This window comes from Symphalangus syndactylus, chromosome 2 (genome assembly GCF_028878055.3).
Source record: "Symphalangus syndactylus isolate Jambi chromosome 2, NHGRI_mSymSyn1-v2.1_pri, whole genome shotgun sequence".
Classification (NCBI taxonomy): Eukaryota; Metazoa; Chordata; class Mammalia; order Primates; family Hylobatidae; genus Symphalangus; species Symphalangus syndactylus.
In genome coordinates this window covers 83,174,957-83,202,098 of record NC_072424.2, presented here as the reverse complement: position 1 = coordinate 83,202,098, position 27,142 = coordinate 83,174,957, and the positions used below count along the sequence as shown (strand labels likewise).

General features: G+C 40.7%; 1 protein-coding gene across 1 annotated transcript in view; it reads left to right on the top strand.

The window, feature by feature from the left end:
* The window catches only part of PREP (prolyl endopeptidase), a 130,985-nt gene that overhangs the window by 9,959 nt on the left and 93,884 nt on the right, over window positions 1-27,142 (top strand). The window contains exons 2-5 of the mRNA XM_055260125.2: window positions 330-404; window positions 20,604-20,737; window positions 21,864-21,994; window positions 24,524-24,733. Coding sequence (XP_055116100.2) covers window positions 330-404; window positions 20,604-20,737; window positions 21,864-21,994; window positions 24,524-24,733 — 550 coding nt within the window. The remainder of the gene's footprint in view (window positions 1-329; window positions 405-20,603; window positions 20,738-21,863; window positions 21,995-24,523; window positions 24,734-27,142) is intronic.

Here is a 27,142-nt window from a genome sequence, read left to right as displayed (position 1 = left end):
CTGTGCTTGGCTGCTGACAGCACGTTTTCAACTTTCTTTAGCACAGTGGCAGGTCTTTGTTTTGTGTTGTAGGGACAGAGCGGTTTCCTGTTCTGACCTTTCATCTTTCTTTCCTCTCTAGCTAAAACATTCTTTTCATGAAGGGTGGCTTGACACCTTTGAGAACCTGCCAACTTTGGTTCATGTGGTAATTTGGGCAGACATTGCCAGTGAGCCAATTAGTATTTTTGTCCATCCCTTTCCTATTTCTCCGTTACATTAAAAAAAAAATACCAGTTTTAATTGGGGTTAGAGAGTAATTATCTAATACCTCATTTTGTCCTTTACAGGTACAGGATTATCATGGCCATAAAATTTGTGACCCTTACGCCTGGCTTGAAGACCCCGACAGTGAACAGACAAAGGTAATTTGGTTTCTAATTAAAGATAAGGCAGCCTTAGTAGCTAGCACCAAACTCTAAATGTCAGTAACTATAGCTTTTCCTTTCCGGTGTTCTTCTGTGTTTTCTGCCATGGGATGGTGAGTATACCTGTTGTTACCACTACTTTTTGTCAAATGATTCGTGGGAAAAAGACAAAAGCATGGCTTAGTCCCAGAGAAGATCATGTAAGTGTTTCAGATAATGTTTATGGTTCATAGTGACACTGATGAGCTATTTTAAATGAAAATATCAGAAAGAAAACTAATTTTTGCCAAAAGAAAAAATGAAAACCTAGATAGAAATGATGTTAAAGGAAAAAATTGCCTAAATATTTTTTTCCAAAGAAAAGGAAATCTTGTATGTGAAATGAGTATGAGGTCTTGAAAACTGAACACTGCCCTTAAATTGCTTATTGATGTCAACACAACAACAATGAAACAAAAGCTAAGTAGTGAAGGGGCAGAGGGGAGCATTTTCTGCCCTAAAAACATAAAGCTTTCATATTCTTTTGGAGAAACAGTATTTCAAGGATCCTGCTGAAGTCCATTCAGTAATGAAGGTGGCCCTAAGTCCTATGTCCCACAGATATTTTTCCCCTTTTGGAGTGCCTGGGACTTGTCACTTATGTGTACCTTTTTTTTTTTTTTTTGTAGACAGTGTCTTACTCTGTCACCCAAGCTGTAGGGCACTGGCGTGATCTTGGCTCACTGCAACCTCTGCCTCCTGGGTTAAAGCAATTCTTGTACCTCAGCCTCCCAAGTAGCTGGGATTACAGACATGTGCCACCACACCCGGCTAATTTTTATATTTTTAGTAGAGACGGGGGTTCACCATGTTGGCCAGGCTGGTCTTGAACTCCTGGCCTCAAGTGATCCTCCCACCTCGGCCTCCCAAAGTGTTGGGATTACAGGTGTGCACCATCGTGCCCAGCCCATTTATATATACTTTCTGTAGTTAATTAAGTTTGCTTGGTTGGGGGAATAGTGTTTCTCAGGTTCGTCTTAAGTTCTTTGATTCTTTTATTTATAATCATAGTACATAATACTTAGTACATATTTACAGTTTCTAATATGTTCACCATCCAGAAATTTATTCGAGCTTCTTTAGAGTTGCAGGGTACGTTTCCCATTAAAAAAAAAAAAATTAAATGGCACTCTAGGTACTTTTTCAGGCCAGTCTTCAAACGCCTGTGTCTTAACTCCGCCTATTTCTTGCGGTCCCTCGCCACCGTATATACCAGTGTTCTCTGGAGACCTGAATTCAGATTTGCCAGGAAAGCATCCCTTCCTGATGGAGAATTGCCCGTCTTCCCACTGGGACAAGGAAAGGGATGGAGTGAAGAGCTTAGCCGGAGCATGATGGTATATGGAGAAAAGAGGAGAAAGTAGAGGCAGGGGAGTAAACCACATGATCATCTCTTTCTTCTTCCTTTAGTCTCAAGCACTGGCTCACCTGCTTTCTGCCATCCTCACCTGTTCTTTGTGAGTAGCGTCTCTCCTTTGCCCACTGCAAAGCTCTTATGACTTTTTATCCTTTGTCCCTAAAGTAAGCACACTGCTATTTTGAGATTTCCTAATGGTTTTTACTTTTATCTGCAATCCTACATTCTTTCTCTAACTCCCTTCAAGAAAGATAAAGATCTCATGGATGAGAATGGTTGATATTTGGGGTTTAATGATTTCTTTTCAGAAGCACTGGGTTATAGTAGTGGATAGGCAGAAATTCCAAAGTGAGAAACACCTGAGTGTCTTTAGGAATGGTGAAGGCTGTAGCTCTGCAGGTAAGTCTGAGGGGACAGAGAACAGGTGTGGGGTTACCGCCCCACTTCATCCCTGCCATAGATTACCTTGATTGTTCAACACTGGGCTGACTGAGACTGAGGGATTGGATCTGGGAGCGGAGAGTCACACGCACCTGCATAACCTGTACTGGCTAGAAAGCACCAGGGAAAGGATGAAGTTCCTGTGCATCTCTTGGAAAACTGTCCCTAAGAACCTGATGATTTCTTCACCTGAAGTATTGGCTATAACCCGGATTTCTACAGCCTTTGATGGTGATTGAGTGATTTAGCACTGTCAAAATGACCCAGGTTTTATCTGTTTGTGGATGTATACTTTGCTGTTCCTTAGTTGATAATGACAGGTTCGTGGATGACAAACCACTTATTAGTGGATATCAAGCTTCCAATTAGTGGATGAAACTGCTAATTAATGATCTTACAGTCAGCACTTGATAGAAACTAAGACATTGGAGTATGCACTGTTTTTGTGGTATACATTTCTTGGATGCTTACTATGTGCCAGGCACTTTACCAGGAGTTCTGCATACCCTGTTTCATTTAATTCTCAAATTCTGAAATATATCTTTTTATTTCCTCCATTTTACAGATGAAGAAATTGAGGTGCTGAGTGATTAAGTATGTAGTCCATGGTTACTCAGCTAGTAAGTGTAGTCAGGGGTAACCCAGGTAGACCAGGTGGTTATCAATTGCACATTAAAAAATAAGTAAAAGTAAAAAGACTGGGTGTAATACTTTGCAGATGCAAGCTAAAGGAATGTATTCATGTCTGTGCTTGCCATGTGCCTTTGTAGGCCCTCATGTGTGAACCCTGGGCCAGCACCCACTCCCATGCTGACCTGTTCTTTTTTAAAATATATATATTTTAAATTGTAATAATTCAGAGTACTGTGATCTTACATCTTTCTCTGACTTCATATTCTACCATGACAGTTTTTCATGTTAGAAAGCAATCTTTACAGCCCAGAATTTTAATAGTCATACTATTTCATCAGGCAGATGCACTATATTATGCCTAATGACTTCTGTTGGAAATGATTGTTTTCAGCTTTTCACTATTACAAATAATGTCCCAAACAAGCACTTTTCTAGATCTCCACATTTCTGACAATGACATGATTACTTACCGCAGTAGCCTTGAAATCTCTTCTCCATTCTCAGGTATTTGCTTTTTGTCGTTGCTATCAAATGGGTTCCTTTTTCATTATTGACAGCATATACAAGTGTTACTGACTCTTTTGTTAGAGACAGGGTCTCGCTGTCGTCCAGGCTGGAGTGCAGCCATCCTCTGGGCTCCAGCCATCTTCCTGCCTTAGCCTCCCAAGTAGCTGGGACTACAGGCACACACCACCACGCCTGGCTAAACTAGCTACTGCTACCGATTTTATATTTATTTTGTACCTAGTTCCCTTACTGAACTCACCAAATTTTCAGTTATTTCCCTTAGATTTTTAGATACATAATCATATAACATATAATCAAATTTAGTGATAATTCTATTTTCTCTTCTACCAAACTTTGGTAATTTTATATATTTTGTACCTAGTAATTTTTTTGAACTCACTGATTCGAATAAGTTTTCAGCTATTTCCCTTAGGTTTTCTAGATACATAATCATATAATCTACAATCAATTATTATTTTCTCCTCTACCAACTTTTGGTTCAGGTCTTACTGAATTGGTCAAAGCGCTGCAAAACATGTAAGAATAGTAGTGACAAAGAACTTTCTAGCCTAGTGTTTAAATTGTTATTTTGAATGATATTTGTCATCTTGTTTAAGCATTGTTATTCCTACTTTTAGTTTTGGATTTTGATTTCTTTTTAATACCAATCAGGATAATTATATAGCTTTACTAATATATTAATATTAAAATGTCCTTGAATTCCTGTGATAAAATGCCATTTTTTAAATCTGTTTTTATGTTCCTTACAACTATATTTACAAGAAAAGTTGGTCAATATCTTGTTATCCAGTATAATAACCACTAGCCACTTGTAGCTCCTGAGGACATGAAGTGTGGCTAGTCTGAATTGATTATGTGTTGTAAGCATAAAATACATGCTCGATTTCAAACAGTTTGAAAAAAAAAAATGTAAAATACCTTAATATTTTATATGGGTTACATAAAACCAGTCAGGACATTAGAAACATCTGTAGCTCTCTTATAAGATCTGAAATAGAGTTTCAATTTAATCTAGTATTTAATACAGGTTGGACAATCCTGCCACTGCCTAGCGTTTAAGGATATATCCTTTATAAAACAAAATCAGAGAAGACTTGTAATGGAAAATTCTCAAAAACAGGGTTGAAATGATTTGTGTGTAGCGGATTAAATAAAATATATTATTGAAATTAATTGTTTTTCCTTAATGTGGCTACTAGAAATTTTTACATTGTATATGTAGCTTGCATAATGTATCTACTGGGCAGCGCTGCTCCTCTGTTTCTTTAAAAAATATCTCTGTTAACATTTTTCATATCAGCGTTAGATTTGCTTCAGAGAATCAACTGAACTGCGTGTTATCTTGTACAATCTGAAACATTTGCTATAAAATAGCAATATGGGCCTTGACAGCTAGAAAAGATTCATCCAGATTCAACTCTCCCTCTACCCCCTGCCCCGCCCCTGTTTTTGAGAATTTTCTGTTACAAGTCTGCTCTGGTTTTGTTTTATAAAGGATATATCCTTAAACGCCAGGCACTGTCAGAATTGGCCAACGTAAATTAAATACTAGATTAAATCCAAGACCTACTGATAGCATTTCAGATCTTGTAAAAGAGCTACAGATGTTTCTCACTTCTTGACTAGTTTTTATTGGAAATGTAATAAGCAGCTTTTTATTTGTTTTAGAGGCTCTGTAAAGATTCTCCTCTTTACAGCAAGGTATGGCTAATACACTTTTGTGTATATGCTAATAACGCGAATAGAAAATGTTCATGCTGCTTTTCTGCTCTTGTGAAAAACACACCATACCTTTTCAGTCTGGGACCAAAATTTAACTCATCAGATCCAAGATGATAGACTCACTGGCATCATTAACAAGCCTGCTTAGAGACGAATGAGAGGTATGCATGGAAGATGCACAGGAAAGGCCTAAGTTGTCCCCTCTGACACCTGAAGTATGCCGTCTGAACAGGTCAGCATGGGGCCAGCTGCGGTGGTTCACGCCTGTAATCCTAGCACTTTGGGAGGCCGAGGAGGGTGGATCACCTGAGGTCAGGAGTTCGAGACCAGCCTGGCCAACATGACAAAACCCCATCTCTACTAAAAATACAAAAATTAGCCATGCATGGCGGCACATGCCTGTAATTCCAGCTACTTGGGTGGCTGAGGCAGGAGAATCACTTGAACCCAGGAGGCAGAGGTTGCAGTGAGCCAAGATCATGTCACTGTACTCCAGCCTAGGTGACAGAACGAGACTCTGTCTCAAACAAACAAACAAACAAAAACTACATTTGTAAAAACTGGTCTGGGAGAACTAGATGGAAATACAAACTAAACGAAAAGCTTTGAGTTAGAAATCCCTCAGATTCCTACTAAGTATAATATGCTGTTTAAGTGCACTTACCACAGTGTAATTTCACTGGTATAAATGGGTTATCAGGGTAACCATGGTAGCGTTAGCCAGAGAAGGAGGTTTTCAGTCCCTAAAAATGATTTGAGGCCGGGCGCGGGGGCTCATGCCTATAATCCCAGCACTTTGGGAGGCCGAGGTGGGCGGATCACGAGGTCAGGAGATCGAGACCATCCTGGCTAATACGGTGAAACCTGTCTCTACTAAAAATACATAAAATTAGCCCGGCGTGCTGGTGGGTGCCTGTGGTCCCGGCTACTCGGGAGGCTGAGGCAGGAGAATGGCGTGAACCTGGGAGGCAGAGCTTGCAGTGAGCCGAGATCACGCCACTGCACTCCAGCCCCTGGGTGACAGAGCCAGACTCCGTCTCAAAAAAAAAAAAAAAAAAAGATTTGAAGACTAGATAAGTAGGTCCCAATAATCAGCCCATGTTTCCCATTCCACACGCATTTCCAGCTTGTCCTTTGTAGCTTGGAGAAGGAAGTTTGACGCAGTCTTGCCATACTCTGTTGTTTGGTAACTTGAGCCTTCAGTCTGTAAATAACATGTAGTTGACTTCCTAAACTTTACCTTTCTAAATTTCCCTCTGGTATGTGTACTTATTTCCCCTGGCAAAGAAACAAGCAAACCCCAAACCCCACACTTTGCCTTAGCTCTTCTGAACTGCCTTCTTCCTCTCAGTCGGTCTCCTGGTCCCTTAGGGCGTGTGCCCTGTTCAAATCTTACTTTATCATGGGCTCTCTCCCTCTCTTTCCCTGCCTGTCCACAAGCCACTTTCTGCATGCCTGTTGACATAGTTGAAACCACCCTTTTCTTTGTACTACTCCCAGTAATATCTCCCATTAGCATAAACTATTTTCTTCAAGATCAGTGGTGGCCCAGTGGCCAAATCCAGAGACTTCCAGAAATCAGGCTAGGCACAGTGGCTCACCTATAATCTCAGCACTTTGGGAGGCCAAGATAGGAGGATTACTTGAGCCCAGGAGTTTGAGACCAGCTGAGATGACATAATGAAACCCTGTCTCTTTATTTTATTTATTTATTTGTTTATTTTTGAGACAGTCTCATTCCATCACCCAGGCTGGATTGCAGTGGCACGATGTCAGCTCACTGCAACCGCTGCTTCCTGGGTTCAAGTGATTCTCGTGCCTCAGCCTCCTGAGTAGCTGGAATTACAGGTGCCCACCACGATGCCCAGCTAATTTTTTGTATTTTTGGTAGAGATGGGGTTTTGCCATATTTGTCAGGCTGGTCTTGAACTCCTGACCTCAAGTGATCCGCCTGCCTCAGCCTCCCAAAGTTCTGGGATTACAGGTGTGAGCCACCGCACCCAGCCTTTGTCTTTTAATTAAAAAAAAAAGTGTGTGTGTGTAAAACCAGAAACTTAGATAAATCAGCGTATATTCCTCACTAGGGAGATGGACCTCATGTCCAGGGCGAATTGTAGAGTTGGGATATGCAGGCAAGGAGAATGCTCTTCCATCAGCCCTGCTTTTTTACATTGCTTTCATCATGGAGGCAGCATCTCTCCAATCACTGGGGGAATGCTAAATTAGCATTTATTCTTCCTGGCCTCTTTACCCATGTGGTACCAGGTAGTCTATATTGCATAATTTGCTCCCCTTCCTGATAGTGATACTTTCTTCTCTTTACTTTTCTGACTTGGTTTTGCAACCCAGGGATCCAGGTAGAAGCAATATTCTTGTAATCTCAGTCTCCCCATCTTACCGCATCTTATTGTGTCTTCACCCTTTTAGCTGAATGTTCTAGAAGTTGTTACTGAGTTGCTGAAGAAGAAATACACAAAGAAAAGAAAAATTTACACCTTTCAAGGGGTAGCTGCCTTAACTGTAACTGATCGTCAGGTCTGGCTTTCACAGAACTGCCCTGGAGCTTGGGCATGGGAGTTAGCTAAATGTAGAATATCAGTGGCATTTATCTAATAACTTTTTATTCTCCCTGAGTGCCGCCCTGGGCAAAATGAGAGTAACAACAACTCCATTTCCTTCACAGACCTTGAGAAGAGAACTCTAACAGGATTGGAAAAAAGTATTTTTATTTATATTCGTTCCTTCTGAAAAATAAGATAAAATAACAGTTTGTTTCAGAGAGGATGAAAGGAATATAAATGTAGATTTCTTTTCTGGGACATGTGAGTTCCCACTTTCCATTCTCTCACTGACTAGCTGGAAGTGACCCCATTACACCTGCTGATTAAGGGACTATGGCAATTAGAACAGAAATCCTTCAGGATTGCAGGATAAGAATCCTGGCAATGTCACCACCTTCTCCGCCTGTCTCAGTACTGTTTCTTTCCTTGGCAAGAAAGATTTAAGCCTTAAAGGTCTTCTGATCATCTCTAGGATATTTAAATCCTAGGATTTCTATGTAGGTATTTTAGTGTTACAGAGATCAGCAGAGAACAAAGTTTGTGTAGGAAAATGTCTGCTTTCCCAGATGCCCTTCATTGTCTGTCCTGAAGTCTTTTTGTTTGTTTGTTTCTTTGCTTGCTCACTTTTGTTTTTGGTCTCTGGGGTTAACCTTAAAAGTGTGTAGCATGAGGAGTTTCTGTTCTTTCTGGTGTCAATTTTGGTGTCAGTCTGGCCTAGGTCTGCCTGGATCATGTGCTTTCCCTAGCCCGGATCCAGAGGCAGCCTCTGGAAGAACTGATGCTGAGCTAGGCGAGCAGGGACTGATCTGTCTGATTGCCTTTCCCCATCTGGCCACTACCTTTTCAGGCTAAAGGAGAGCCATTGGGGTGGAAACTTGCTCCCAGGAAATTCCAGTACATGAGGGGTTAGTTAAATGTCTCTAAGCCAAAAGCCAGCAGTTAAAGCTTACTGATGGAGCTGTTGATCCCCAGAAATTACAGGCATAAAAGGCTGGTTTTGGTGTACACTGTTCTTTGAAAACTTTATAACAAACTGGGGATATCTGTGCGGATAGTTCCTTCATTCTGTGAGTTGGCAGGCATTTCCGATGTTGCTTCCATTGCAAGGCAGTGCGGAGGAATGGAGTATTTGCTGGATGGTACCAGAAGTCAGAAGATACAAATTGCAGTCTTTGGTCTTCTGTTTTCTTGTTCTTTGACCATAGCAAGCTACCTGATCTAGTATTCATTTTCTTCAACTATAAAGAGTTAAAGTAATATTCATTAATTTAGCTCCCGGTTATAACAACACCCAACTGAGAAAATGTATTTAAAAATCCATATACAGCAAAGCTCTGGTCAAACGAAGACGGTGCTGCTTGGGCATTGCAGCTTTCATGTATCAGGGTACATACTTTCTGACTCTAGTCTCCTAATTGCTTAGTCAGAATGTTTGACTTTAAAGACTCTTACCTCTTTATTTTTATCCACAAAACTAAGCCGATTTTCCTTTTGAATTCTAGATTTTTCATGAAAAGATACATTCTGAGCATTGTTTTTTCATTGCAACTGTGACTTGTAAGTGTGGTTTTATTGTTCTCAAGTGTAGTGATGAAACTAGGCCAAAGGTTACTTAAAGGCAATAGCCTTAAAGTAGCGTCTTTTTAAATTGATACCTTGTGAACCCCACTGGCAAAGCTGGCCTGTGAGACGCCTTCTACCCATTCATTCATGTCCCATATATGGGCCTGGATTGAGAATTACTGCTGTATGTATCCCTGTTGTAGTAGACGTGGGAAATGTGTTTAGTAACTATTCTACCACGTATTATCTCAGTCTCTAAGACTTCTAAGGTCTTAAAAGTCTTACTACTTCTGTGGGAATGTTTAGCTTTATTACAGTTTGTAAACATACTTCTCAAAAATTCACAAGTGAAATATGTATTTAGGGAACACCTTCCTTCTGATCTCTGGATGGGATAATTGTATGAGGTAGTTGCTGGTACTGGGCTACTCCTAATCACTACATTACCTTTTCTCCCCACCCCCACCCCCCAATCTCCTTTCTCTTGCTTTCTGTAATAGGATTTTTGATGCAAGCAGCAAAAACTGATTGTGGGCAAGTTAGGCAAATGGGGCATTTATGGCAAGGGTATGAAGGCAGCTTGGAATGGACCAAGGGCCAGGCTCTGAGCAGGCAGGAATGTCATTTTTCACCCAGCATTGCTATGGCTTCAGTGATCTCCAGTCATTCAGCCTGCCATCTCTTTTTCAAGTGATGGTATCCCAAAAGAAGGAGTCTTGATTGGCCGAGCTGTGGGTGTGTGCTCGCCCCTTGGCTGTATTGCAGCAGTAAGAGAAGAGATTTGGTAGAAGCCCGAGGGACCCCCTTTGGCTTCTGTAGTGGCAGCACAGCTACCTGCTCCACTTAGAAGGGAGGGCGCTACGGAGGGAGCATGGATGCTGGCTACCCCAGTGCCACATGCCTGCAGGTTTCATTCTCTCTCTTTTCTCCATAAGTGCTTCATTTCCTCCTACTTCTTTACCTTTCCTCCTCTCTACTTAGTTTATCTAGGTGCCCACTGTGCTGAGTATTGGGTTAAATAAGGGGGATGCGGTGTCATAAGTAAGACAGATGCCCATACCAGCATGGAATTTGCCTTGTAGCTTGGGAGGACCAGAGATTGAAGATGGGCATGCCATTTGATCTCTGAGCTGCTAGAGATTGGAGCAGAAAGGAGGCCAAGCCACATCTTGTAGCACAAGCTTGTCTAGCCTGCGGCCCACCAGCCACATGTGGCCCAGGATGGCTTTGAATGTGGCCCAACACAAATTCGCAGACTCTTAAAACATTCTGAGATTTTTTTTTTTGCGACTTTTTCTTTTTTTTCTTTCTTTTTTTTTTTTTTTAGCTCATCAGCTATCATTAGTATTAGTGTATTTTATGTGTGGCCCGTGACAATTCTTCTTCCAGTGTGGCCCAGGGAAGCCAAAAGATTGGACACTCCTGTTGCAGAGTCTAAAACTCCAGCCCCATTGGTTCGCTATCAGGGAAAGCTCTAAATCATTGATGAATTGTTTCAAGTACTTGTATACATTTAATGTTACTGTTTTCTCTGTAAGTAGTTAATCAGCTTTGGTTTCAGTCATCTGCAGTTTTTCAGTGAAAAATGCTGGCATCAGATACGGTATTTTTGGGAAAACAGCTGTAAAAAAGTGAACATCTAAAGAACTACGATAACTGATTTCTCTCAACTTCTTTTTTGTTTTGTTTTGTTTTTTGAGATGGAGCTTGCTCTGTCACCCAGGCTGGAATGCAGTGGCAGATCTCCACTGCAACCTCCACCCGCTGAGTTCAAGCAATTCTCATGTCTCAGCCTCCCAAGTAGCATGAGTAGGTGGGACTACAGGCATCCGCCACCACACCTGGCTAATTTTTGTATTTTAGTAGAGACGGGGTTTCACTGTGTTGGCCAAGCTGGTCTCAAACTCTTGACCTCAAGTGATCTGCCCACCGTGGCCTCCCAAAGTGTTGGGATTACAGGCATGAACCACCGCGCCCGGCCTTAACTTCTTTTTTTCCCCCACCATGTTTAGGTGCCTAATTCACCATCCCATTCTGCCATGTTCAGGGGAGAAAGTGCTTAGCCATAAAAATCACCAGGGCACTTGTTAAAAATACAAATGCTCAAGCTTCAGTCCGGAGCATTGGATTTCAGTATAAATCTGTTTTCCAAGAGCCCCACTCCTCACCCTCAGGTAATTCTTCAGACCCAGAAAGTTTGGGAAAACTGCCCTAGGGAATACTTAGATTACTTGATTAAAGAACAATTATAATACCTTTCTTTTTTTTAGGGCCTATTCATAAGCAGCTAAGTTCTAATAGATACCTCACTGTTGTTTATAGCATCTTTGTAAATTAGTGTTAATGGTTCCAATTTTTCTCATTGGGGGAAATTAAGGCATGTGACAAAATTTCTGGGACTCTTCCAGATCCTCTGACCATTTGAATCAGCTCTTCATTTAATCATATACATGACTCTCTGGAGCTCCAGTGGTACCTCCATAAAATCTCATAACTTTCTACTTGCTGTTGTCTGTGGCAGCACCTCCCTGGATTCCCCCATACATTGCCAATGAGCTAGATGTTCAGTAACTTCCTAACTTGTCTCTTTTCTTCCAGACTTTTCTTTTTACTCTGCTCCCTCTAGCAACTAATGAGAACCCTTAAAGATGTTGGAACCTCTGCCTGTTCGTAGGAAGGCAGTGTGTATAGTTGTTAAATGGCAACTTTAGAGATAGAAAGGCAGGATTGAATCTTAGCTCCACAATATTATTAGACATTGGTCATGTTGGTTTTTTTGTCTCTTTCTTTGAGATGGAGTCTTGCTCTGTCACCAGGCTGGAGTGCAGTGGCGTGATCTCGGCTCACTGCAATCTCTGACTCCCTGGTTCAAGCAATTCTCCTGCCTCAGCCTCCCGAGTAGCTGGAATTACAGGCATGCGCCACCACGCCCAGCTAATTTTTGTATTTTTAGTAGAGGCGGGGTTTCACCATGTTGGCCAGGCTGGTCTCGATCTGACCTCGTGATCTGCCTGCCTTGGCCTCCCAAAGTGCTGGGATTACAGACGTGAGCCACCACACCCGGTCCGACAATTGGTCATGTTTTTTAGCCTCATTTTTCTGACTTGTAGTTTGGAGAAAACCACCTCATATAATTGTTAAAATTAAATGATAGTGTTTTTGAGCCATTTAGCAAAGTAGCGGGCACATAGTAAGTGCTTAATAAATGCTCCTCATTGTACTCGTTATTGAGCAGTTTAAATAGTATGGAAATTATGGTTTTTGATAATTTGAAAGACTTCATCCTTAGAGTTATCTGGGACAAGTTCTTTTATTGCAATTAATTCTTGGGCTTTTTCCCCCCCATTTTGTTTCACAGTCATTGCTCTGTTCTGTTCTGCTTTCTTTTTGGATCAACTTTAGTCCTTTGTATTTCTTAGTAAATTATTCATTTCATTGAGATTTAAAAATTACTAGCATGAAGTTATGTGTAATATGCTTTTAAAATGACTTTATTGTCCCAATCCATGGTTATATTTGTTTATAATTTCTAAATTTGAGTATCTGTAGCATCATCTTTGCTTGATTAGTTTAGCCAGAGCTTTGGCTAAATGTGCTTTTCTTTTCTTTCTTTAAAAGCAGATCTAGGAAGTCTATAAGTTTCATACTTAAAAGTTTCTAGTTCATCGATTTCTTATTTTGTCTTGTTATTTTAAAATTTTTTATTTTAATGCTTAAAGTTCATTCTTATAAAACACGTTTATTGCAAAGAACTTGCTCAGTCATCCCCAGCCAGCCCTGGAGCAAGCTTCTGGTCAGCTCCCCTCTTTCCAGCCTGCTCATGGTCATCCAGTCTCATCTCATTCAGAAAACCAGAGGCTTCCAAGGAAGCTGTGTTAGTCAGGACACTTGATTACTGGTAACTGAAACCCAACTCAGACCAGCTCACATAAAAAGAGGAGCTGAGTGGCTCACATTATTGGGGTTCAGGGTATAAGTGCCTTTAGGCACAGTCTGATCCAGGAGTGCATGTGGTATTTGGGAACCTGTCTTTTTCTCTTAGGTCATCTGCTTTTCTCTGATAATTTTATTTTTCCAGCAGCTGCTCCTATGTGGTAGAGAAAGATGAGTCTTGTCTCTCTGGGTTTCTCACAGTCCTTGTAGCCCCAAGTGTCTTGAGTTGAGATAACTTCTCTCTTCAAATACTCATCTCTGTCCCTAAAAAAGGATTCTGATTGTTTTACCTGGGTTTACTACTACTACTATTTTGTTGACTATTGCCTGTGGGTTAGAATTGATGGAAAGACTTTGCTTATGAAAATGAATAGTGTTTACTTATATAAAGAACGTGGAAGGGAGTTAGCATAGTTAGAATACAGACAGAGGTGTCTGCCACATTATCTATGACAGATGGAGGTACAAGCGACCAGTACCCAGAATCCTCACTGAGAATGCTCAATTGCAGATGATACGATCTGATGGAGAAAGAGGGTAAACCTCAAACTTTCTGAAGGTATAACTGTCACCGTTCCAGCCAGATGTTCCTCATCAGTCACAGTGTGATCACTGCGCTTCAGTACCTGGCATAACCAAGCATGAGCACTCAGTCTCCCAAGCCTGCTTCCTGTATACTCCTGAATTCAGTAGTGCAGGACTGGAAGAGGCTGGCTCCCTGATGTGTGAGTCATGCCAGCAAGCCCTGAGATCAGCCACAGCCTCACCTGCCTGGTCTGGGGGAGGGACATTCTGATTGGCCATTAGTGGTCACACCCTTTCCCCAACTATCAGTGGGACTTCATACAGCACCAGAAAGAAATAGATGGCACCTCCAACAGTGTTTGCCACATCCCATGAAACTTAATGTGTGATAGTCTTGTTTTTCGTATTTCTTCCTATTTTCTAAGTAATCTTGTTACAGTTTGGATTTCCTCATTGATACAGAATTACTCAGGAGAGGGAGGATATGAGTGTGTTTAATGTCCTCATGATCAGATAGTTAGTTAGGTTTGGATTTGAGGTGCAAATCACCTCTTCACCAGGTTTCTGGTCAGGAGAGTATATACCAAAGAATGGCGCCTAATGGGGTTAAAATTTCAGTTTTGAATGGGCTCCCTGGTCATGACGAGTATTGAGAACAAGGCTTGAATATCAGGTCGGATTGATGGTTTCTGCTTCCTCCCTAATTGATAGTAACTAGTCCCAGTGAGGGAACGAGTTGATTTACCCACATGGGGACAAGCAGAGAGGTGGAAAGAGGCCTGACAGGCTTCTAGAAGGCCCTGCCTAGTCTGCTGGTTATGTGCAGCTGGAAGCTTACTAGAGCCCTTTTCACCCAAGAGCAGATGGTCCCAGAGAGAAGAGATGGGCCCACTCTGGGTTTTTTATGTTAAAGTTGAGCCCAAAAGATTTTGGGCTCTCACTGATTGAACTAGAATATTTCTCCACCTTGAGAATGAGTAGGGGGGTGCTTGTGGGCCAGGAAAAGAAAGCACTTCACGTGGTGAGGTTAATGGCATTGTGGTCAAAACTGTGACCTGAACAAGCTTTTCTTTCTGGGGCTTAAGGTTCCCCCTTTGTTGTCTGATGGGCTGCTAATTTTTGTAAACATTGAGTAAGTCCTGGAAAATTACAAGCACTCTTTTTTTTTTTTTTTAATGGTAGAGATTCCTTGGCATAGATATTAGCCTTGGAAAGTACATTATTCCAGTCTTTTATAATTTCCATTTCTGGACATGTTTCCTGAAAAGCAGCTGCATCTAATTGTCTTTTGGGCATGACCTACCTTGACTGTCCTGCCCTCCTGGCCCTAAGTCCTATAGCCTCAGGGTGAGCGCCTCTTGGCTGCTTTTTGATGGGGCTGTCCCTGTACTTGGAGAGTCATTTCCAAATTCCAAATTCTGCTAAAGTGAGAGGGGATCCAAGTGTGCTGCCCCTGCCTTTCACTTAGGCTGGCGTTATGGTTTTTGCCACTTTCTCCAGAAGCCCTGATAGTTGCTTAACCAAGTCCTATATCTGTTATTTGTAGCAGATACTCCTCAAAGCCTGTGGGATGTAGATAGCACCACTCTTAGTTTTCATTGGTATTTCAGAAGAGGGGAGGTTGAGCCAATCTCTACCTGGAAATCCCTCCTGGTCATCTTGCCTGCCTGCCGATGGCACTTGCCGCAGCCCACCCTGCCCTGCCCTGCCCTGGAAGTAGCTTCCCCTTTATTTGTTCTCCTCTAGCACGTATCTTTATCTTTCATTCATCTTGTTAATCGCCATGGTGCACATTGTAGTGCTTTGTATACATGTTTATTTAATGAGTAACTCTAGGCATAATTTTTATTCATTTATGTAAGAATTGTAAAAAGATGAGTTTTTTTTAAGTGAACAGTATTTTTAATTTACACTTCCATTTAGAAAGGGAAAAGTTAGAATTATATATTCACATGTGGAGCAATCAGTAAGTGAGCCTATATCTGTATTTCGTAAGTCAATTTTTTAAATTGACAAGTGAAAATTGTATATATTTAGGTGTGTAGCATGTTATTTTGATCGATGTAGAAATTGTGAAATGGCTAAATCAAGCTATTTAACATATGCATTACCTCACATACTTTTTATGTGTGTGTGGTGAGAATGCTTAAAATCCCTCTTAGCAATTTTCAGGTAGTTACCATGTTGTACAATAGATCTCTTGAACTTATTTCTCCTGTCTAACTGAAACTCTGTGTCCTTTTACCAACATCTCCCCCAAGCCCCGCCTCTGGTAAACACTATTTTACTGCTTCTGTGAGTTTGACTCTTTTAAATAAAATGTATAAATGAGAGCATGAGGTATTCATCTTTCTGTGCCTGGCTTATTTCGTAGGTCTGCAGTATTTTGTGTATTAAAATAGAGTACATGAGGGCACTTTGAAAAAAATTTTCTGAAGACATTAGGAGTAAAGGAATCTCAGCTCCCAAATTAAGCCACCGCTTGCCAGATAGCTTTTCTTTTTCTTTTTTTAATTGCAGTAAGAACACTTCACATGACAGCTACCCTTGTAACAGATTTTTCTGTGCACAATATAGTATTGCTAACTATAGGTACAGTGTTGTACAGCAGATCTCTAGAACTTAATACTCTTGCATAACTGAAGCTTTGCTTTGCTTTTAAGCTTTCTCATAGTCAAGGCACATGAGATATAAGTAAGATTTCTTAGTTTTGAGCAGCTACTGTTTGCTAGGAAAATGTGTTCAGATTCATGTATGGATATAAAATCTGACTGTTGACTCTCTTTAGAAGCTCAGCTGCATGCATTGGGGCTTTCATATTGCAGTTATTTTAATACATCCTAGAATGAGACTGTGGGTACTGAAACTCCTTGAACAACAAGGAATTTGTGTTTTCCTCACCCTGCTTCCTTATCACCATGTAACTCTTCCATTTTCTTTTTCTTTATTTTTATTCTTTTTCTCCCTTTTCCCCAATTTTTTTTTCTAATTTTTAGATCAACCAAGATGGTATACCTGTTAAATACGTAAATGACCAAGAAGGCATTTCCCTGGTTAAAATATCAGAAATATTATTGACATTTATGTAACCCTAAATTTAACAAAGCTTCTTTATAGAAGTTTTCTACCACCTTCATGAAAAGGATTTGCCCGAGTTATAAAGATGTGTGTTATGAAAAAACTTGAGACTTTTAGGAATTTGGACACTCTTTGGTTTTACATCTAGATATTTGACTTGGAAGAGTGCAGTCTTTAATGGTCTATTTTAAGTAATTAGCTAACGTTTGTGGGTAGGAGTTGACAAAATTGGATGTACTAATCCTGGAATTATTTGGTAGCATTTTTATGCCTGGCATAACAGTTTTATGAAAATTTTATATGTGAAAAGCCAGTGTGTCTGCTTCAGGGTGAGATGAATTATGTTGCAGTAGTTGTAATTATACCATGAGACATGTAAAAGAAGCAAAGCAAAATAGAGAAACAGCTGGAGAACACAATTCTACTTTTCCAAGGAAAATGAACTGAGCAATCTGTTGAGCAGCCTCTGACCCTTGGACCCACCATGGGCCTAAGTGCAGCCTCATGCAAATCAGAAGGATCAGGGAAATGAATCTTCAGGGTACCCTCCTTAGAGAATCCCTCAGTGGAAGTGCAGGGGCCAGCCAAGACCCTCAGCATGCTGGGGTCTCAGAGTGGAATCCTTAGGGCTCTGACTAGAATGTTCTGGTGAGGCCCTCTGGGAAATAGCCACCAAAACTGCAAACTAACATGTGCTGTGCCCGTTTTCTCTGTTTCCACTCCCATTATAATGGTTGTTCCTGCCCCTTTTATAGACCAGCCATTCCTCTCGGCCTTGTCTCTCACCCGAACCACTGTCCCAGCCTCCTAACTGGCTTGTATGTCTCCACTTTTGCTCCCCTATAGTCTGTTCCCCGTCCAAAGCATGGTAATCTTTCAAAAAAGGTAAATCTCCTTACCCAATCGTGGCTTATTTGCACTTCGATGAGAGATTGAAACATCGTATCTGCCCACCAGGTGCCACCTGCTGTAGCTCATGTCTGGTCCTCTGACCTCAGCTCATTCCCAGCCTCACTTACCTCCTTACTCTTCTTCACACCTGCCAAGCTATTCCCCCTGCCAGGACTCCCACACCTGCTGTTTCCTCTGCCCAAAACATTCTGCCCCACCTTGCATGGTTGCTCCCTTTCAGTCTTCAATTTGAAACCTCCTTAGAAGGGCTTTTGTGACCACCCTGCTTAATTAGGTGCCCTCTTTCCTGGTGATTTTCAAGATCTCCAAGGAATGGCTAGTTTGTAAATTTCCAAACCATTTGTGGATTGAGGTTTTTCCAAACTATAATGAAGATGCCATAGTAATGTCAAATTGCCATAAAGATTTTCAGCACTCACTCTTGTTTTCCTCACTCTTCTCATTGTGGGCTGGTAGCAAACTGTTCAGGCCAACACTGATCTGTAGTTGACACTTTGGGTAGCAAGCAGCATTGCTCTGCTGATTACCCTGTGTATGTCCTTAGAACCAACCATTCTGCAACCCTCTGGCTTTTTGTGGGTGTGTCCCCAGTAGCATGAGCTCCGTGATGACAGGGATTTTAGCTTGGACTTGTCACTCATCCATCCACAATGCCATGATCAGTGTAAACACACACAAGATTTGTGTTTAGTCCACGTGGATGCTCCAGCTCCCTGATGTTCCTACCCAGCACAGCCCAGTTCATGCAGAAGAAAATCATAGGAGGCCCAGGTTGTGTCTCCCTTCTTTTCTGGGTGGATCTGCTTCATCTCCACATCCTTTTTCAGTCTCTGAGTGATTTTGCTAACTCACTGCATGACCTTAACCAGGGGACTTTAATACCACTTGCCTCCATCTCCATATCTGTGAAGTAGGCATGGTGTTTTCTTCCACTGTAAAATGAAGTAGTGCTTTTGGACACACTTCGTGATCTCCAAAATGCTCCCCTGAGTGGTTTCTCAGATAGGCATTGATTTTATAACTAAAAAACAAAATCCAATTTCCTCCTTGATGTTTTTAGTGAGGGAAAGTACAGTCAGCAAACTTCCTGTAAAGGGCCACATAGTAAATATTTTAAATGTTGCAAGCCACATAAGTCTCTGTTGGTTTTTCCCCTCTAGCTCTTTAAAAATACAGAAACCATTCCGATCTCCAGAGCCTCAGGAAAGTGGGCCAGGGCGAAGATTGCCAATCCCTAGTGGTAGCTGGAATTGTATTTCTGTGGGAGTCAGTAAATTTTATTTTCTGTTTAAATGAAATCAGAAATGTGACCTGTAACAGTTTTATCTTTCTTGAACTGGTCCTCTTGCAAAAACGTTAATTACTGTATTCATACTTTACATCCCTTTTCTCTTGTTTTTAAATGCATCGTAATCAATGAGCTTTGGAACAGTTTGTCCCACCACAAAATCATGGTTCTCCAGAGCGGGATTGGTGGTTTTTGTAGGGGAACCCAAAGCATTGTTGCAAACTTGAAGACCATTGTGAGCTTGGATGGGCCCTTAGAGCTTGATGATATATCCCAAAGTGAACTCTGATAATAATGCATTTTTCCCTGCCATTCAAAATATATTACGGTCTTAATTTCCAAGTTTTTCCCTGATGATTTACTTATTTATAGACATCTGATGAAATCTTCTATTGAATTTAAAGCTGATACAATGTTCTTGTTTCATTTCTTGCTAATAGCCAGATGTGAATTACTACTAGCCAAGTTTTTATGGTATTGTTAACTTTTTAACTGGTTAGTTACAAATAGGGTGTGCTTAGATACAACTCATCTTTTGTAAAAGCCCCTTTTCCTGACTTCACTACCAGTATTTCCTGACAGCCATCTCTTGCCTTTCTTATAAACCATGTTGCCGATATTCTTCTGCAATGCCACTTGTTTCAGGTGTTTTTTGTTTTAGTGTGTGTTTTAAGACAGAGTCTCCCTGTGTCACCCAGGCTGGAGTGCAGTGGCACGATCTTGGCTCACTGCAGCCTCTGCCTCCTGGATTCGAGTGATTTTTGTGCCTCAGCCACCTGAGTAGCTGGAATTACAGGCACCCACCACCACACCCGACAAATTTTTGTATTTTTAGTAGAGACAGGGTTTCGCCATGCTGGCTGTGGTGGTCTCGATCTTCTGGCCTCAAGTGATCCACCCGCCTCAGCCTTCCAAAGTGCTGGGATTACAGGCATGAGTCACTGCACCCGGCCTCCAATGTTTTTTCAATGTTCTTTGGTTGCAAATTTTAACAAAGTTCTCTGATTGAAATTAACATGGTAGTAGGTCTTAGCAAGTCAAAACCAAAATCGATAAAATAGCACCTGGGTATCCCTAACTTTCTCTCTTTGACTCTGACTTCTCTTGGGATGGCCAGCTGCTGAATAAGAAGCCCGGAGCCATGGCACTGTGTAAATGCAGATTATTGGCAGTGTGTGATCTGAGCTACAGTATAGTGTGTTTGTTAGGAGTGTGGATCTGGGCGCCAACTCTGCCATCTGCCACTTCCTAGCTGTATGATGTCGGGCAACTTTTTAACCACTCCAAACCTCAGTTTCCTCATTTGTAAAGTTGTCCTAATAAAAGGACCTTCTCCACAGGATTATTGTGAGTTCTAAATAAGTTAATACTTGCCCTGTAAGCGTTAGCTGAGTTAGTACCGTGTAAGCATTGGTTGTTACTACATATTAATCAGTCACTTGGCAGGAGCTGGGAAGGTATGAAGAAGGGTAAGGAGGTGAGAGAGGCTGGTAATGAGAGAGAAGAGGCACTGGCCAAGAGACAAAGTGTGCTTTTTCTGATACATATTAGTGGATAACATTTCACTTGGAAAACTTTATATTTAACTTGCTTTGTCCATTTTAATTTCTCCACAGGCCTTTGTGGAGGCCCAGAATAAGATTACTGTGCCATTTCTTGAGCAGTGTCCCATCAGAGGTTTATACAAAGAGAGAATGACTGAACTATATGATTATCCCAAGTATAGTTGCCACTTCAAGAAAGGAAAACGGTGAGACTGCTTTTACTGAATTTCCTTTTTATTTTCAAAGTAAATGCTTTCTTAAATTGTAAAATACAAATTCCATATAACTTGTCCTTGTATAAGATTAATTCATTATAAGGAATTAATTTCTATGCCTGAATGAGAATAATATTTTTGATCTATTAGGTATTGCCCAAATTGTTAAAATAATAGTTAAGAAATTTAGTAGAGGTAGGTCATATAAAGAAATCTAGATTATAGGAAATTGTTGTTGTCTTATGGGTGAGACAGGGTGATTCATAGATAGCAGTGGAGGTTTGTTTGCCTCCAAAGTTAATTATCTTTGATGTATACTACTTGGAAACATTTAATTCTGTGTATTTCTTCCATTAAAGAATAGTGAAATGGGTGAATTCACTTCTCTTGTTCCTGTCCCATTAACACCCACTTACACATGTTTTCTTGATCTTTTATTAAATCTCTTTGGAGCCACTATCACACATTTACTTTAGACTTTCTTTAGCCCTCTGCCATTCTTACACAGAGATCAGCAACGTACAGCCTGCCTACCAAAACCCTGCCTGCCTACCTGTTTTTATAAATAAGGTCTGATTGGGACACAGCCATGCTTATCAGTTTACATATTGTCCATAGCTGCTTTTGTGCTGCAGCTACAGGCCTGAGTATTATAGTGACAGACTGTATGGCTCACAGAGCTTGAAATATTTGCAGTCTTGCCCTTTACAGAGAAAGTGTACTGACCTTCCACCCTAGCAGCCTCGCTAGGGAAAAGAACCAGAATTTTATTTTAGAAAAGTCTGCTTTCTTCTTCATTTAAAAGAAAAAGTTACTGCTTTATTTGAATATCAATTTTTATTTTAACACATAAAATGGTCTTTATTTGCCTCTACTTAGCTAACGTGCAGGATTTCAATACAGGATTTGAATATGGAAAGCAATTCCGTTAACAAGCTCTAGGTAGAGAGAAATGATGGGACCTTTCACCCATGTCCCCATGTCCCTGTGATGGCCAGATTACAGTTGTACCTTTTTAGGTTTTTGGTTTTGTTTTGGTTTTTTGCTTGTGTGTGTCTGGTTTTACTCCACAAATAGAAAACTCCACAGCTAAATAAAGACCATCTCTGTTCCCCAGGTATTTTTATTTTTACAATACAGGTTTGCAGAACCAGCGAGTATTATATGTACAGGATTCCTTAGAGGGTGAGGCCAGAGTGTTCCTGGACCCCAACATACTGTCTGACGATGGCACAGTGGCACTCCGAGGTAAGTGCTACACAGAGAGGCCCATGGAACTCCCAAGACCCTCACTTGGAGCTCTGAAGTTAGTGCAGTTGCTTTACCTTTGAAATGCCAGGCAGGGTGTGGACCATATTGTGGAACAGATGCACATACAATATCAGGAAAGCTAATTTTTGCACAGTATATTTAGAATACATGAATAGTCACATTCCTCTTTTCCACTCTGATAGCATGAAGCAGAACTGGAGAATAATTCACACTGGACCCAAATTAGCTTCTAGGACTTCTGGAATCTTGACGTATCTTCATCATTTCCTCCAACATCCCTGAGACCTACCTGTGATTAGAAAAAAATAAGTCATTTTCTATAAGAAGTTTAAGCTGTACAAAGATTGTTCCAACTGTAAATATTAAACAGGAAAGAATGTTTATCAGATCAGTTTCCCTCTTGGGAAGGAGGCGATTAGAGTTTTAAAAATCTAGTTAATTGTCAACATGTTAGAATTACAAGTAAAAACACACAAATATTGTAGAAATTGAACAGCTGGGTATCCTGTTCCCTGAAGATGCAGGTTTAAAGACTAAGTTTGTCCACAGCTGCTGTACATCTCCTACTTAACTCTGGCCCTAAGATAACCTGCTCCATAGGCCATAGAGAAGATTATCCAAGGTTTCTGCAATAAGCAGAGTTCTAGGGTAAGGAACTAAGTTATTCTCCAGTTCTGTGTTTTAATAATTGTAAACTCTACAATGATAATGATGTTCTAGATGACGTTGGCTCAGCATTTTCCCTGTAGTATCTTCTGGTTTTGTAGAAAAAACCATATGATTAGTTATAGCCCTCTAGAATTGAGAAATTGAGACATTGAAGTCCTCTGTAATCAATAAGATGGGAGTTATAGAGCCCCGTTCCATCAGACCTGTGCAAAGACCCTTTTTTATACAAACACTTCTAACCATGATCCAGTCATTCAGTGGTCCACCTTCCCCTCCCTCTGAATAGGCTGTGTATATAAACAATGATCCTTTATTGAACCAGTATCGAAAATAAGACATCAGCCAGCTCAGATTCTTCCATGAATCTGAGCTTGTAGTTTTCAGTGAATTTAATACACAGGTTCTGTTGAAGTAACATATCCCATATAGGAATTCATTTAGTTTCCACAAGGATCTATCATCTTGCAACCCATCCAGAGGGACAGAGTCTTAACTCCTAGCCTGACAGTGCATTCTTCTCGTGACTTCTTTATGGACTGTTTGCTATGGACAAAGCCTCGATGGGTGAGAAGCTAAATTAGGCATGAGACCTGCCTCAAACAGTCATTGAGTTTTCTAAGAGTGGTATTATAGGGAAGTTATCGCAAAAGGAGTAAACATTCAGATTCTTTTTGTAGTATATGATTTTTAAACATACTTTTCAAATCAAAATGTTTTATTTAAATTTTTCTGAAAATTTTCGGAGAGAGATATATATATAAACAATTCAAACACTCCAGTACTATGCGGAATAAAAGGCGAATATGTTTCTTTTTCCTGTCACCTTCTAGACTCTTTTCTGCATTTACATACATATGAGCCTAGATACTTTATAGGACTTACAATGGTTAATGAGTAGGTTCTGTGAAATTTTAAACGAATTTCCCATTAATTGAAATTCCATGTAAAAGAATAGGAAACCTCTAATAATAGTTGAGCTTCTTAAAATTTTCAGTCCCCAATAACATTTAGCAAACAGCCTAAGAGGAAATCTCTGGTGTCAGAGTCTCCAATAGGAGGTGTTGTATTGAATGCTTTACATACTTCATAATTTAAAAAGCTAATATGAAACACAAGTATTTGCCAGGAAACATTCCACAGTGATTAGAACATTCCGCCAGGGCCCTAAAGGATTGTACATGGCACGACAGTCTATAGACATATTGCTTTTCCTTTCACAATTTCCTGTGGAATGTGCACTCCGGGCACCTTCACTGCAAACCCTCAGGCTTTATTTACCTGGGCCTGTGATGGTCAGACAGTGTGGACATTAATCCTTGTGCACAGGTAATGCTCCAAAAATGAGGCTGTAACAAGGGATTTTAGATCGTTTGGAATCAATCCCTCAAATTACCTAATGACTACAATTTAGTTCTATTATATGGTATGTGTCATAATTCAGTCATTACTCTAAAAGCAGTTTCCTTTTTCTCCTTATTCCCTTTAGAGTATAAATAAAATATGACAGAAGTCCCAGATGAGCTCTGCTTTTAACTGAACTGCCTATTGCATTATAAAAATTTCAAAATGAAAGCATTTTAGTAGGCATATAATCTAATATTTCATTTTATAGACAAATTAAGACCTGGAGAGGTTAGGAAGCTTGTCTAAGGTTATAAGGGTAATTCCTGTAAAACTTGGGCTGAGCCCCCAGGATTCCTCACTACCAGATTCCTATTCCTTTTGTTGCCACATTCTACCTCTGTGTTATGAAAGAGAGCTTTGTCAGATGGCATAGAGGGCAGTGGAGTTGTGTTCCCATGTTTGTCACTGGATGATTTCTCCTGTGTCCCATAGGTTACGCCTTCAGCGAAGATGGTGAATATTTTGCCTATGGTCTGAGTGCCAGTGGCTCAGACTGGGTGACAATCAAGTTCATGAAAGTTGATGGTGCCAAAGAGCTTCCAGATGTGCTTGAAAGAGTCAAGTTCAGCTGTATGGCCTGGACCCATGATGGGAAGGGAATGTTCTACAACTCATACCCTCAACAGGATGGAAAAAGTGATGGTGAGTGAAGACTTCAGATGAAGCACGTTTTTCACAAAATGAAGTGTGACTTCAAGTGACTGAAAAGAGACGCTAAACCCTACATAGAGGTTGTGTGGTCCAGAACCATGTTTCCTCAAAGGGTGCTGTATCAGTTGGCTTTGCTGTGTAATAGACCACACCAAAATGTAGTAGCTTAGAATAATAAACATTTATTTTTGCTATGAGCCTGTGGGTTGGCCAGGTAGTTCTTCTGGCCTTGGCTGAGTTCTAACATGTATCTGTGGTCAGCTGCAGGTCAGTTGGTTCATCTTGGCTTGGCTCTTTTACATTTCTGGGGCCTCAGCTGGGACGACTAGCAGACTAGCCTGGGCTTGCTCACGTGGCAACTCAGTAGAATTACGAGACGGGGAGCTGAATGACACAGCGTTCTTAATGCCTAGGCTTGCTCCTGGCACGTCAGCTTTGCTGCATTCTGTTGGCTAAAGCAAGCCAGAGGGCCAGCCCCTTTTCAGTGGGTGGAGAAATAGATACAGGGAGCTGCGGAAAATTGGGATCATTATTACAATCAATCAATCCCTTATAGATGTGTTATATCTCCTAAGGAGATTATGGAGAAGGTGAATTTTTAAACCAAACCAAACTATTTGATGATGTTGAGTGATTATAAAACTTTACTACTGTAGTAATCGCATATTCTCCTCTGATCAGAAGTTATAGGTCACCTGTTGGTTGCTCTTTATCTTGATACTTTTCTCCTTGTTACTTTCTGGACACACCTTTATTGTTCTTCTCTTTAATTGCACAAAGATCCTGTTGTGTTCAAAGTGCTCCTCCTCCTTTGCTCCTTCACTTCTAAATTTTCCCAGGCAGGAAGGGCTATGTACCTTATACCTTACTGGTACAATGTGTCATTTTCTTCCTTCTGCTACCCCACATTTCAAGGTGGTATGTAGCATTTTCTTGTTATGTTGGTTGGTCTTTACAGGTGAGTTTTACAATCCCTGTGTTAGAGATTAGGAGCTTGGGCACAGAGGCTCAGTAATTTGCTGGAGGGCTGGGATCTGGCAAGAAGCACAGCTACTCCAGTGCTTTCTGCTGTACCTGTTGTCCCCTTATCATGACTTGCTGTGTCTTTGTCATCTTTAAATATCCTTGCTTTCTTTTCTGTTTTTATTCCCGCAGTTGAATTGAGAATAAGGCTACAGTGTTTTTCATCTCTTGGCTATGTTTAGCTTTTTCTGCCTTTTGATTAGGCTACATCAAGACCTTTTTTATAAATTCACCAATGAATTACAAGAGGAGCTAAAAGTAGGCTTTTTATTCAAGGATGTTGGCTAAAGAAAGATGTCTGTGCTCTGGAAACGAAATTAGCTGCCTGTGTTAAGAGTGCCCCAGAGTTAGAAAATGTTAGTTATTTCCACGTTCTGGGAGACAAAAAAGTATAACTGGCCAATTCATGTTAGAGAACGTTATTATGTTAACTTGTAAAAAACAAAAGTTACTATTTACCATCAGCTCTCAGTGGCATAAAATAATAATAATTAGTAATTGAGATAGATATAAGAAAGCCAACATCTCCGTAGCCTCTCAGACTGTGATGGGAGCCTTACAAATGAAGCTAAGCAATTCCTACCATGTGCTTCTTACCGGTGTCCCTGAAAGCTCAATGACAATCACTTAAGTGCCATAAAGCTTTTTTTACGTTATGGTATTATCTTACGTTTTTCCCTCCCTTTCCCTGAAAGCTTGGTACGTCATCATAATGAAAAAAAGAAGTTCAGCCTCAAAGAAGGCACCCAAATCAGCAAATATGAGTTAATTACTTTCAGTTTGATATTCAACCGATACTTAACCTTTTTTTTTTTTTTTTTGAGATGGAGTCTCGCCCTGTCACCCAGGCTGGGGTGCAGTGGCGTGATCTCAGCTCACTGCAACCTCTACCTCCCGGGTTCAAGTGATTCTCCTGCCTCAGCCTCCCGAGTAACTGGGACTAGTTAGCGCCATGCCTAGCTAAATTTTTTTTGTATTTTTAGTAGAAATGGGGTTTCACCGTATTGGCCATGCTGGTCTTGAACTCCTGACCTTGTGATCCTCCCACCTCGGCCTCCCAAAGTGCTGGGATTATAGGCGTGAGCCACCGCGCCTGGCCGATACTTAACTTTTTAAAAAGTAAAGTTTAGTTTTTAGAACAGTTTTAAGTTAACAGCAAAATTGAGAAGAAAATACAGAGACTTCTCATGTGCCTCCTGCCCCCACATATTCATTTTACCTCTCTTATTATGAATATCCCCCGCCAGAGTGGTACATTTGGTTTTCATTGGTAAATCTACATTGACACATCATTATCACCCAAGTTCATAGTTTACTTTAGGGTTTGATTTTGGTGTTGTACATTCTGTAGGTCTGAACAAATGTATAGTGACATGT